Raw genomic sequence first — 14,695 nt, 5'->3', positions numbered from 1 at the left:
TACTTTAAATTAACTATAAAGTATAGTTTGCCTCAAATTAGGATTAATTATGTCTTAGTTAGGACGAAGTAAAATCTATTGTTTTATTTTTAAAATGTTAATTATGTGATGAAAAATGGAGTCTATGGTAGATGGCCTTCTCATAATTTGGAACTTTCTGGATAACAGGTTTTGGGATAAATACACAGGGTATTACCCAATATCCCTGGTCTATAGTAAGCGGCATATTTATCAAGGGTCGAATTTCGAATTGAAAAAACTTCGAAATTCGAATTCAAAAAGACCAACCAAAATTAAGTCTCTCTCTCATTACACACACAAGGGTAATGTCCCCCTACTGTAGTTTACACAGATACCAAATGAAAGCTGAAGGACGCAGGCCAAGAAATTCATTTTAGCATCTACTAGTCTAATGGCCTGTTCTTTACTGTCCGGTTACTCACGTTGTTTCTGATCTGGTCCTGTATAAGAGGTGTGGATAGTGGTGAAATAGTTGGGGGTTGCAGGTTATGGGAGCAGGGGGACAGATGTGCAGACAGAAGAATGGGTGCTTTAGTTAGGCAGAGTGAGGTATGATGATGCAAGGAGACACCCACAGAATAGAATAAAAGGCCATTTCTAATAGTATATTCTGTAATTGCTGTAAGAGATATTTTGATATCATTTTTCTTCAAATACAAAGATTCCATAAGAGAGATCCAGGGCAATAGAACATTCTACATATGCATTAGTTTCATATTTTAGCGTCTGTTCAGTTTTCCAGTTTTAGTTGTCCTCTAAAATAGAACACTGTTAATGCCCAAGTTAATTAGGTCTTCATTGTATTGTAGCCATTGGACTATGAGATTTCTGCATTTCATACACTGCTGATCAAGGTTGAGAATGAAGACCCTCTGATCCCCGATGTTGGCTATGGATCTAGCTCTACTGCAACTGTTCAAATAACTGTATTGGATGTCAATGAAAGTCCAGTATTTCACCCAGATCCAATGACTGTGACAACGAAGGAAAATATTCAGATTGGTTCACAGTTGTTCACAGTTAATGCAACAGATCCAGACACACTGCAGCATCAGTCTATAAGGTGAGCTCTTTATTCTTTGATGTCCACTCTTTTAATGACAATGCAATATATCAAATTGGTCTCACATTTAAATTGGCATCATTCAGTGATTCTTATAACTATAAAAAAGGGCACCAGAGGAGGGGGGTAAACAGATTCGATCAGAGAGAGGTCTAAAAACCAGAGGGTCTAAAATTCAACTTGGAAGTACAGTATCCTGTTTTTATTAATGGTAGTTTTACTATGTATATTCTATCCTGGGTAGATCTGCAGTATTCAAAAGAAAAATATTGCTGTCTTTATATAACATAAGAACCTATGGTGCAACTCACACATTGATGGTATTTAAGATTGTAGCTTTACTATGTTTATCCTATCCTTGGTAGTAGATCTTAACATGAGAAATTATAATACATACACGTTTAAGGAACGATTGTTTTATGGAATATATAAGAGAAAATATTGTTTTCAAGTAACATATGCCCCAATGGTGTAAGTGACATATGGTTAGTATTTAAGATTGTAGCTTGGGTAGCTTCAGTGTGTGTTCTGACCCTGATGAACGGGAGAAATTATAATGCATACATGTTCAAAGAATCATTTTTAATGGAATATATAAAGGAAACATACTTTTGTTTTTATAGTATAATATATGAAAGTATGGTATAAGTTACTCATGGTTCGTATTTAAGATTGTTATTTATCATGGATATGTGATGTATACAATAATATGGTTTCACTTAAGATGGTTTCACTTTAAAATGGGATGTATTGATTGACATCTGTAAAATCCTGGGTATACAAAGGGGTACTGTATTTCAAACCCATTAGGTGTTAAGGGATTGCACTTCTTCCACCATGTATACTGTACATATTTCTGCATTTGCAATACCTGCAAATAGTATTCATTGCTTTATAAAGTATACCAGATATAATATTGCATGTCCTTTTTTTTATTAAAATACTGTATTAAGCAACATTTGGTTATAAAATGTCCTTTTCTTCAAAGAGATAGATGACAGAACCTTAGCACAGCATGATAAACATGCCACACTCATTCCTATGTTAATGAATATAGTGTTCTGTGTGTTTCCTAGAGGACTCATTATGTCCAATTCCTTTTCCGTTGCTGTTGTAGAGCCTCTGACATTCTCAGTTAGCTACAAACCACTAGAGTGTGTCTGAAAATATGAATGAAAGGGAATCAAAAGTGTTAGATTTAGCCATTGGGACTATTTCACTTTACAGTTCAAAACTTTTATATACACCATTTGATTTTGAACTAGGAAAACAAAAGCTGTTGGAGGCATCTTTATAAAAATATGAATTTGAGCAATTTTTAATTTAAAAAACTTTTTTTTTTTCAAAAATCCAGATTTATATCTTTGCTTTCATTTTCACATTGTCTCGCTGTTTATCTATTGTCAATGGGAATTATATATTAAGACTAGGCTAATCTGCACCTAAACAGTAACTAATAGTAACCATTCGTTCGATTTTCTAAGCTAAAAGCAGGTTTCTGCCCAGGTGCCTCTTCTGCCCAGTCTTAATCAATGAGACTAAATATCATCCATGATGACCCAGAAATAACCCAAAAGCAAAAGCCAACATTTGTTTAGCTGCCTCAGTGTCTTTTCTGACTGATTTGTAGAATTCTAAAGGGATACTGCAATCACATTATCACATACAGAGTCTTGTGGGCCCCGCCGACCCATATCCACTCCCTATGTCTCTGCCTCTCTTTCTGCTACGGCAAAAAAACAAAGTACTTGCGCACACATGGGCAGGCCTGAGGAGGACCCTGAGACAGCAGCCCTGGTGGGCTCCCCAGACCGACCCTGATCACATAGCCCTCCCCTTTTTAAAATCATTCTGCTTATATTTCTGTCAGTCACAGGCCATTGCCCTAAAAAAGCCTTGCTTATACAGGATAATGATCTGTTAATTCAGCATCTAATTCTCAAATGTTAAGTGTATTTCTAGAGTCTCTGCTATAATGTAAAAGAGAATATCTGATTTTGCTAGAAGGGACAGTATGAATATCAGAAAATACACTCCTCTCATGCATTAACTACACTATGTTAGAGAATATTAAACCTTATTTTGTTTAGAAACAAGTTTTATTTCAATGACGCTATCCCTGGCAACAAGACAAATCAATTTTGACATCCTTTTAGATAAAAATTGTTCATGAGATTTGTTCTCAAGTTCAGACCTGGGGAAATTCATTATTTCTTTTTTTTGGCAAAGAGCTCATCATATCGGTATATTTTACAAATGTTTTGTATATCCATGTTTTTCACTAAATGCTATTCCCATTTAGTGATCTGTTTGATAAGAACTGTGGGAGAATAATTCATTCTTCAATTCTGCATTTTTCATGTTGCTATATCTTTGGGAAGATAGTACTAGTTATACAAGTAGTGTAACACAAATATATTTAAAAATGAAAAATCAATTAAAAAGCTAATTTCTAAAATATGATTCTACTTTCTGCATCTACATCCCTTAGGATATAGGTCTTATTCACTATTATAAGTTGCTAATCCCTCTTTTTAAGACAGCAGCAATGTAAAGGTTTGCTGTAATAATTCTTAACTAACCTGAAAAAGCTGCCAGGAACAATTTTAGGCACCAGGGAAATGTTTAAGATACAAGGGCTTTATATAAGTTTTGCTCATTAAAAAAAAGCAGCATCTGCTCACTAAATATACAACTATAAATCTCTATTATGTTATAGATGAGATGTGTGAAATAGCTGTATTTGCTAAAAGGAGTAATTCGCTCTAATGGGTGTTGTAGATTTTTTTATTATTTTACAGGTATAGATAGACACAGTGTTGGACTGGCCCACCCGGATACCAGAAAAACTCCTGGTGGCCCCTCATGCTGCAAAACATTTGGCCTATTTCATAGCCATTCCTTATTATCCTATGGGAACAGAGAGGCTAAATAAATGGAATAATAGATTATAGTATGCAAAGAAAAAAGACTAGGAGAATAGAGGTTGAGTGAGGAGTAGTGATGGGCAAATTTATTCGCCAGGCGCGAATTCCCGGGGAATTCCCATGTTAAGCCGCCGGAGAATACATTTGCGAAACTGCCTTGAAAACGGACAGCAGCATCCAAAACTAGACGCTGGCTGCGTTTTGATAATTTTTCGCAGTTTTGCAAATTTCACGGGAAATTCGCAAAATTTTCAGCAAAGCGAAACAGGACAAATTCACCCATCACTAATGAGCAGAGGAAGAATAATAGTACTGAGAGTGGGCCCCTAGTCAAAGGTTTTTTGGTGAGCCCCTATTGTCCCAGTCCAACACTGGATAGAGAGACAAATGGACAGTTAAATAGACAGATACATATACTAACAGTATATGAAAGAACATCTTAAGCTGAACAAAAAAAAGTCACACCTGTAGTTTGTAAAGAAATGCTCAACAAATGTTTAGACCCATTTAGTCTTCACTATTATTTTTTATTTTTCAGTGGTAATTAATTGGATTAATTTAATGAGCATTGTTCTGATTTTCAAATTGTGCCTCAGAAATAAATATACTTTAAAATCCTGGGTTGATGGACTCTTTCCTTAGCTTTACTTGGTATAGATTTGGATAGTTTAATTTTGTAGTCTATGGGATTTTTTTTTTTGCTGTAAAACCTGTTGAAAATGTTTGCCCATCACTAATCATGGCATATTTAAAGGTGTAATTCACTTGAAAATCAGTTTTAGAATGATAAAGAGAATAGTATTCTAACACAATTTTTACTTAGTATTTACTCTGTGGGTTTTTACTTTTTACTAAAATGATATGCATTTTTTGGTTCAGCTTGCTATTTTAACAGCTTAAAGGAAAACTATACCCCCCAAACAATGTAGGTCTCTATTAAAAGATACTGAGTAAAACAGCTCATGTCTAAAACCCTGCTTCATGTAAATGAACCATTATCATAATAATATAGTTTTTTAGTAGCATGTGCCATTGGGTAATCATAAATAGAAAGTTGCCATTTTAAAAAATAAGGGCCACCCCCTGAGATCGTAAGATTCACTGTGCACACATACAAACCACATGTAAGGTCACATGAGCCAATTAACAGACAGAGTTCTGCCTTTTGCTTCCTCACTTCTTCCTGTTACAGTTAGAGTTGTAGTATTTCTGGTCAGGTGATCTCTGAGGCAGCACAGATAGAGTCACGAAATGGTGGCTCAAGGCAAGAGATGTAAAAGGGCAATATTTATGTAAATATATATTCCAGTTTGGTAAGATTCTTTAATATGTCATTCAATTTGATATAAACTATCTGTTGCTTAAGTATTAATTTTGGGGGTATAGTTTTCCTTTAATTACTCTTCCAATTAGGCATTATATGGGTAGCCATAACAGAAAAGGAATATGGTAGGGCATATAGAAGAATATAAGCAATAATATCTAGAATCACAGCAAAACTAAAGCATCTGATTTTATTGGTTGATGGTGTCTGTGACCATAGAGTGTTTTAATTTTCAGGCTGAGTACGAAGGTTCTTAAATCTGAAGCCATAAAAAAAATAAAAAGACAACTCAGCTAAGAAGTTGCTTAGAATAAATCCATCTTTCATTTATAAAACAGTAATGTAAAGGTCCACTTGCTCTTTATCTGTTCTTGACGTGACTCAACATTTCATTTTAAACCATCTCTACTTTAGCTCTATCATTTCTTGAGAAGTGGGATAGAAGGATTGGCTGCCTCAGGCAATTACTTTCTTCAAAGACCTTGAGTTTCCTTTTGTCTCATGTAAAGCAAAGTAGTGCCTCTAGCTTGCTCACTGCCAATCAGTGCGACCGCTTTACATATATTCAACTTTTGACTTTAACATTCATAGCCATACTAGTGGGGACGAAAGCAGATAAATCACTTGTCTCAAACTTTGGAGTTCTCAAAAAAAATTGACATTTCCAAATCCTTCATTATTAAATCCTCATCTATTATTTATCCATTAACCAAATTACACATTTTTATTCAATTATGTGAGATTAGTTCACATGTCATCATCATTATAATCTTATATTGCATAAAAAAAGGCATTAACTCAAGGGATGAAAACATAATTATGTCTCTTTATAGGTCCCTGGTAAGGCCTTATCTGGAGTATGCAGTGCAGTTTTGGACTCCAGTCCCTAAGAGGGATATAAATGAGCTGGAAGGTGTTCAGAGACGTACAACTAAACTAGTTAGTGGGATGGAAGACTTAAATTATGAGGGTAGACTGTCAAGGTTGGGGTTGTTTTCTCTGGAAAAAAGGCGCTTGCGGGGGGACAAGATTACACTTTACAAGTACATTACAGAACATTATAGACAAATAGCAGGGGACCTTTTTACCCATAAAGTGGATCACTGTACCAGGGGCCATCCCTTTAGACTAGAAGAAAAGAACTTTCATTTGAAGCAACGTAGGTGGTTCTTTACAGTGAAGACAGTGAGGTTGGGGAATGCACTGCCGGGTGATGTTGTGATGGCTGATTCAGTTAATGCCTTTAAGAATGGCTTGGATGATTTCATGGACAGACATAATATCAAAGGCTATTGTGATACTAAACGCTATAGTTTGTGTAGATATGGGTATATAGAATTAATGTGAAGGTATGGAGGGGTGTGTATGGATGCTGGGTTTTTGGAGGGGTTCCAAATTTAACTATGTAACTATAAAACATCCAGCTATAAGAATGTGGTGCTATTTCTGTAGAAGTCAGAGTAATGGTCAGTTGGGGTAGTCTTCAACCAAGTCTGAAAAATCTAATAAAAATTATTATTTTTCTTAGGAAACATGGTTTTTGATGTCTTTTGATCAATAACATATTAATGAGCAGCGGTGGAGTCTGTATTTGTTATTTAACACATGTAACATTTAGCCACATTTGTGTTGGGTGAATATTGCATTCAGGAGTTTTCCAACATCCAAAAGCAAAAGAAACACAATCTGTGAAATGGAGTTCAGCGCTACTTGTGCTCAGGGTGTCTCTGTCTTCTACAGGTTTGCCTTCATAGCAGATTTGATACAAAACATCCAGCTATAAGAATGTGGTGCTATTTCTGTTTTTTGTAACAGCAAAGAAAACTTGTAGAAGTCAGAGTAATGGTTAGTGATGGGCGTCTCGTTTTTGACGCCGGCGTCCGTTTTTGACGCCGGTGCCCGTTTTTGACGCCGGCGTCTGTTTTTTCGCTGGCGGCGAGTCGCGCAAATTCGCCCATCACTAGTAATGGTCAGTTGGGGTAGTTTTCAACCAGGTCTGAAAACCACTGTATTTTCAGATACCTTTTGAGATGGCATGTCAGAGTCAAATTTAACAGCAAAGGCAACATCTTTAAATCCAGTTAAATCAAGTTAAAGCATCTGCCTAACAATGTAATAACCAAGATGGAACTTTGGTTGATGCTGTCCCCTCAAACTGTCCTCTCCATCAGCTGTTTTCATCAATGTATATGATACATGTGCTGAGCTTGTAACTTAATGATGCATGCAGTCTCAATTGTACCCCAACTCTTTAGTTTGTAAGCTCTTGTGAGTAGGGCCCTGTCATTCTATTGCAGTCTGTAAACCCTTGTTTGTTATTTTTTGGTTGTTCCCTGTTTGTTATAAACTAATGTAAAGCATTAATTTGCTGGCACTATATAAATAAATGATGATGATGAAGATGCATGTCAACACAAGCCTATAGAATAGACAGCACATTTCCAATTGCATGGCAAGGCACAAGCAGTGGAGAAGACAATTATGATCATGGTTCACCTGAAAAGTTTAGTAAAAAAAAAAACAAAAAACATCCTTTACCATTATCTTTCGCACAAAAAAAGCTAATAAACCACAGACACTCCAAATAATATTCTCTAATTTTGTAACTGAACATTACTGTAGTGGCAAACCAACCCAAGTAAATCCAACAAAATGACTGCTATTCCTTACAGATTTCATTTGGTTTCGTTTGTTGTCTAATTGCATCAACTCTATCCTAAAGTTTTAACTAATGTTGTAAAGTTATGATAAATTGTAGTAAAGCATTTCTGCTTCTTGCTTTTATGTCAATTTTCTGCAGTTGCATATACTTATTTAATATGTGTTGGTGGCGGTGTGCCTTTAGAACTTTTTCTTTGTCTAATCATGCATTCAGTGAGCATTTAGTTGAAATAATTGAGGAATAAGGATTTGGAGAGACTCTAATTTTTACTGCCCTATATTAATCTAATGTAATTAATTCCCTCACCAGCTTTATTTTTTTCTGTGAAAAAGGAGCCCCCTATTAATTATAAGCCACTGTTTATTAATAGACCTACAGTATAATGAAGTTTCTACATTTTGATTTCTTAATTATAGGTATTCAGGGGCAGATTTAAGAGTTTAATTTTGGGTGTCTTTTTGCCACCTCTGAAATTTTAATCAGAGGCTTAAAATTGTTGTTAGAGAGAAGTTAAAGGCCAAATTTAATAAGATCTTGTATCTTGGGAAATTAACAAAATCATACCATGAGAAACTCTGTGCATTACTGTGGATCTTAATTAAACATAAGTACAATTATTGATGCCTAAAATACGTTTTGTGCCATCAATCTCTGACTTTATATCACCTAATTAAGAAATGTATGGCTGCATACATGGATTTTTTGGAGAAAGATTCATTGGTGAAATTTTTAATGACAATTAAAAAACTTAAATCTATGCCTCATGGGAAGTTCCTAGAAAGAAACAGGTTAAAACAATTTCTTCTACACAGGCTGATTACAGAGAGCAAGATGGTTTAATTATTTATACAAATAATAATAATAATAGTGTTACACTCATGCTGCTGAGCTGTGTGAATGCATATTGCAATGCAGTGGAAATAGAATAGAGATACAGTCATATGAAACAGTCTGGGAACCCCTCTCAGCCTGCATAATAATTTACTCCACTTCCAACAAAAAAGAGAACAGTGGTATGTCTTTCATTTACCAGGAACATCTGAGTACTGGGGTGTTTTCTGAACAAATAATTTTAGTGGAGCAGTATTCAGTGCTCAATACGGACTACTGGCAACACCAATTGGTTGGATTAGCTCGTTAAGACTTGAACTTCATAGGCAGGTGTTTAAGGTATTTAAGGTGGCCAATTGCAAGTTGTGCTTCTGTCTGACTCTCCTCTGAAGAGTAACCGCATGGGATCCTCAAAGCAACTCTCAAAAGATCTGAAAACAAGGATTTTTTTAGTATTATGGTTTAGGGGAAGGCTACAAAAAGCTGTCTCAGAGGTTTAAAGTGTCAGTTTCAACTGTAAGGAATGTAATCAGGAAATGGAAGGCCACAGGCACAGTTGCTGTAAAACCCAGGTCTGGCAGGCCAAGAAAAATACAGGAGCAGCTTATGCGGAGGATTGTGTGACTTGTTAGAGACAACCTTAAAGATCACCTCCAAAGACATGCAAGAACTTCTTGCTGCAGATGTATCTGTACATCATTCTACAATTCAGCAAAATATCCAAAAAAAACATCTGTATGGCAGGCTGATGAGAAAGAAGCCCTTTTTGCACTCATGTCACAAACACAGTTGCTTGTTGTATGCAAAAGCTTATTTATACAAGCCACAATCATTTTGGAACAAAGTTCTTTGGACTGGACACAAATTTAGTTATTTGGTAATAACAAAAAGCACTTTGCATGGCGGAAGAAGAACACCGCATTCCAAGAAAAATTCCTGCTACATACTGTCAAATTTGGTGGAGGTTCCATCATGCTCTGGGGCTGGGAGGCTAGTTCAGGGACTGGGGCCCTTGTTAAAGTCAAGGATCGGATGAATTCAACCCAATATCAACAAATTCTTCAGGATAATGTTCAAGCATCAGTCACAAAGTTGAAGTTACACAGGGGTTGGATTTTCCAACAAGACAATGACCCTAAACACACTTCGAAATCTACAAAGGCATTTATGCAGTGAGAAGTACAATATTCTGGAATGGTCATCACAGTCCCACGACTTGAATATCATTTAAAATCTATGCGATGATTTGAAACAGGATTTCCATGCTCGGCAGCCATCAATACGTACGAATGGTCAAAAATACCGCCATCCAGAATCTGTACACTCATCAAAGCTATAGGAAGTGTCTAGAAGCTGTTACATTTGCAAAAGGTGGCTCAACTAAGTATTGATGTAATATCTCTGTTGGGGTAGCCAAATTTATGCACTTGTGTAATTTTGCTATGATGCATGTTGCATATTTTCTGTTAATCCAATAAACTTTGTCACTGGTGAAATACTACTGTTTCCATAAGGCATGTTATATATTAAAAGGAAGTTGCTACTTTGAAAGCTCAGCTAATGATAAACAAAAATCCATAGAATAAAGATGGGTTCTCAAACTTTTTCATATGACTGTAATCTAATATGTTGGGCCATGTTTGATAAAACAGTTATTATAGAAATAAAGTATTCCCTAGCTAGTTTAACTCCCTGAGACCTAGTTACAACTTTGTGAACTCACTTGTCTCAAAATGTAAGCACATGCCCACGTTTGTAGAAAAGTCAACAATGTGTAAATCATCGAAGATTTAGGTGGTTGCCAATGTCCTATAATATAAGAAAGACATATTTGTTTTCCCTCTTCTTCTATATTTTTACAAAAATAACATTTTATAACAACATTTTAAAAAATGGAATACAAAAAATGCATTGTGACGATATATTCTTATTTATGTTATGAGCTTGCGTTGGGAGTTATCTGCTACATAAGCAATTCAATGCTGTTGTATAATTTCCAAAAGCTGGTCTAAAATACACAATTCTCATTTTGCCTCAAAGGGTTGGTTCTTTTTTAGATCAACCTTAATGTATTAAAGAATGACCAATTCGTAACAACTTTTCATCCGATCTTCATTTTAAATTTTGTTATAGGTTCTCAATTATTTGCCTTCTTTTTTAAAGGTTTTACTTGTAATAGAAATTGTGAAGCGCAACGATTGAGGTCTAATCAAATTGTCTTTTATAGACTTTCATGGTCTTATGATATATACTGTATATTCCTGTACTGTGATATATATGGACACAGAAATGCCATTTACATTAAATTTATCCTATTTATCCCACAATTTAATACACTGCTATACCTTGCCAAGCTATTTATCATGTCTGAAAATATGTCATTGATGTAGAGCATTTATAAAAGTTAGTGCTTTTAATTTAATAACACAAATAATTTTAAATCTGTTACTTATTCCAGAAGATACTCTAAAGTAAGAAAAAAAAAACATTCAAATAATCACCCCAGTGACTAGTTCATATTTTCTCTTTGATATTCCTCGGCAGTTTGTGTCATTGTGGAGCATTTTAATAAATGGTGATGTAGAGTAATAATACAGCTCAGGATTGTTCCGTACCAAAAATGTAATTCTATTCTGTGTGTTTGAAAGGGACTTAAACCCTTAAAAGTTATTAGTGTAAATGTTCTCAAACTGTTCTAAGCACTTGTGATATTTTTTTTTATTTCTTTTAATATTGTAGTTTTTTTTAACAACATTTTTCATAATTTAGTAAACACATAATTGATTACTTGTAGGAACTGGCTACCCCAGCTGTGCACACAACAAACGTTTTGATCAGGTGTTCTATAATAAATTAGAGGAGAGACTGGTAGTGGGTCACTTCTGCAATGTCATACAATACATGCTGCAGTTACTTGAGACAATGATCAATATATCATTGAAATAAACCTTATCAGTAGGGAGTTAAGTGCCAGCATGATGTTTGTAAAATGGTCTATCGTTAATGTGCAGCTGAGCTCAGTTTCATCAAGGATAAATGCATTTGCCAGGAAATAAAGAACAAATAAACAAAGACAGAAACTGGCACTTTTGCTAGGAAAGGTGTCTGGGCAGATTAGTGATGGCAAATAAGAATGTTGACTGTTATTTTAAAAAAATCTAATTTTTTTAACATTATAGCTTCAAATTCATAGTCTTATACAGAATGCATACTGGTTCATAGAAAAATGTTATAGCAATATAAACAAACTTATGTTACACACATTGATATACATATATAAAAGCTTTCTTTCTGAGATTGGGGTTCCTATTGCTTTATTTATGGTATATGCAATGTTAATAACAACCAGTGTTATAACTTGGCATCAGCAGACCCCTCCCTATGGTCTGCACCCATGCCATTGGAACATGCTGGTAGTTGGGAAGGTAAAGCAGCAACACAGTTTGGGTGGGGGAGGTGAACATTTGTTTACATGTGAACATTTGTTTCCATGTGAACATTTGTTTACAGATGGACCCTGGAACCTTAAGTTATAGCTGGTAACAACCAGTTGTTAAATATTTAGGACTTGTCAATATTTAGGAGGTAGACCCTATTATCAGTTTGTCTCCCTCTGTTCCTCCTTAGCATTTCTATTTTGGGCCCCATCCTTAAATGGGATTACAGCAATGCATATGCTGAAATTCCAACTGGAATGGAAGTTTACCAAATAAATAAAAATACATTATGGAATTTTGAATTAAAAGTGCTAAACACGAGAGGTGTGTTAAAAACGTTTGCTACAGAAATGCTCCATTTTTTCTTTTTAAATATAAAATTATTTCCATAAAGCCTAGCCAGCCTACTGCAATCCCATTTGCCAGTCTTGATTGATACTGATTGATACTGACCAAGCAGGTAAGAAAACCATATGATAGTATGAGAAGAGGCCCTACACACCAAAACAGGGGGCACTTTCTCTGCTACTCACTTAAGATGAGGAAAAAGTTTTTCCTAAAGTAAATTTGGACTATAACACACAAGTATTGGTATTTCAGATAATATACAATCGCCAAAATGGAACAGCGCCACTTCTTTTGTAATTAATAAAAATACTGTTATTTCAAAATTTTAAGACATTACAGCAATGTTTCAGGCCACGTTTGGCCCCTTATCAAGCTAAACTGACTCACTATTCAATCCCTCATACGCCAGCTAGTGGACAATCCACAAAGCAGTGATTTAATACAGGTGTATCAAAAAAGAGTATATATAAAAAAGAGTGTCCAAACAATGTGCTTCCATCATGTAGCAAATCTGTAGGGAAAGGTAAAAGACATTAAAACATTAAAAAAAAAAAACCAAGACAAATTACATTTTAGAATAGCAAAGCATTTATTAAGAAATAACTTTCAGAAACTCCACTTCCCCTCCTCTTCGGAAAAGACGACCATCCATACTGCAGCGCTCGATTTCTCCTCCCTAGCTATTCTACTGACAGCGTGTCCTTTGCCCCCATCTCCAGCTCTCAGTGCCGATACCTCTTCCTGCGCTGCCAGTACATTATCCATCCTTCGCTACAGTCAGTTGGCGGTGCCTGTTCTACTTCTGTTTGCTCCTATTCTTGCAAGATCCGCTCCAAACAAAAGGCATGCAGACATCAGAGTGCAGCCTTCAGGGGAAACCGAACTGGTGCCGACACATCTTCCTGCAAGTGGCAGTAAATGAGTGGCAGTTGGTGAGTGGCAGTTAGCTAGTGGCATCAGGACTGTGAGTAACGGGAATCCTGTTTCTTTGCAGAGCCTGCCTTCGGGGAAGTGAACCAGCTGGGCAGCGGGTTTGTTTGCACTCGCCTTACCCCAACCCCATAACCAAGGGCCCCACTCCTCCTCTAGGAGTAAACAGAAGTAGAACATGAGTAAAATAGGCACCGCCAACTGACTGTAGCAAAGGAAGGATAATGTACTGGCAGCGCACCAAGAGTTATCGGCACCAAGAGCTGGAGAAGGAGATGGGGGCAGAGGACACGCTGTTAGTAGAATAGCCAGGGAGGAGAAATAGAGTGCCGCAGTATGGATGGTCACCCTGTCTCCTTTTCTGAAGAGGAGGGGAAGTGGAGTTTCTGTAAGTTATTTCTTAATAAAGACTTTGCTATTTTAAAACTTAATTTGTCTTGGTGTTTTTTCAAAAAATTTTTAGAAAAATTTTTGATGTTACTGGTCCTTTAAATCCTGGCAACTTCTGAGTAGTGGAGGGCTCCTCCCAAAGCCAAAGGCGGTTACTTTATCAGAAGTGTGAGCAGAGACGGGACCTTGGGGGTTAGTTCTGGGTTTTGGGATACCATAAGTTACAGATATAAAATGATTGATGTAGAATTTGAAAAGAATTTTGTGATGCCCAAAAGAGACCAATGAATGAGGTGGAGATCAAATACAAAAAAGGAACAGAACCAAGATAAGGTTTACCGGGATAGTGTTTGGAGCAGGGAAACAGGATAACAAGACTCAAGAACACGGCAGGATATCAGGATACAGGATTGCAGGACTTTACGGGTCACAAAGCTTGGAGTCAGTATGAACTAATAATCCACCAAAGGGGGGTTGGGGAAACAGGCTAAAGTAGTGATCTAATGAATCATTGCCCTCAGCTGGGTAGAGGGTGTGCACAACTACAGGCTGATCAGGAAGCAGCAAAGCAGCAGTCCTCTTATAACCAGGCCAAACCCAACCCGCCTCCTGTGGCTCAATCAGGAGGAGCAGTGTCTGGAAACCAGCAGGTCCCTGGTACAAAACAAGGGAGTTCCTTACACTTTGAGTAGTATGTCTGATATGAACGTGTACTGTATTTAGTGTGGTTGAGGGCCTTTGATTTCTTGGACAGCTAGCAAT

The 14,695-nt window shown here is 36.3% G+C and overlaps 1 protein-coding gene across 1 annotated transcript in view; it reads left to right on the top strand.

Annotated features, from left to right (window-relative positions):
- cdh13.S (cadherin 13 S homeolog) overlaps window positions 1-14,695 on the top strand; it is a 524,164-nt gene that overhangs the window by 462,059 nt on the left and 47,410 nt on the right. The window contains exon 10 of the mRNA XM_018260586.2: window positions 831-1,084. Within this exon, the coding sequence (XP_018116075.2) occupies window positions 831-1,084 (254 nt within the window). The remainder of the gene's footprint in view (window positions 1-830; window positions 1,085-14,695) is intronic.

The sequence above is a fragment of the Xenopus laevis genome, chromosome 4S, assembly GCF_017654675.1.
Source record: "Xenopus laevis strain J_2021 chromosome 4S, Xenopus_laevis_v10.1, whole genome shotgun sequence".
Lineage (NCBI taxonomy): Eukaryota > Metazoa > Chordata > Amphibia > Anura > Pipidae > Xenopus > Xenopus laevis.
The sequence above is the reverse complement of the archived record's forward strand: the minus strand, read 5'-3'. Positions and strand labels throughout refer to the sequence as shown.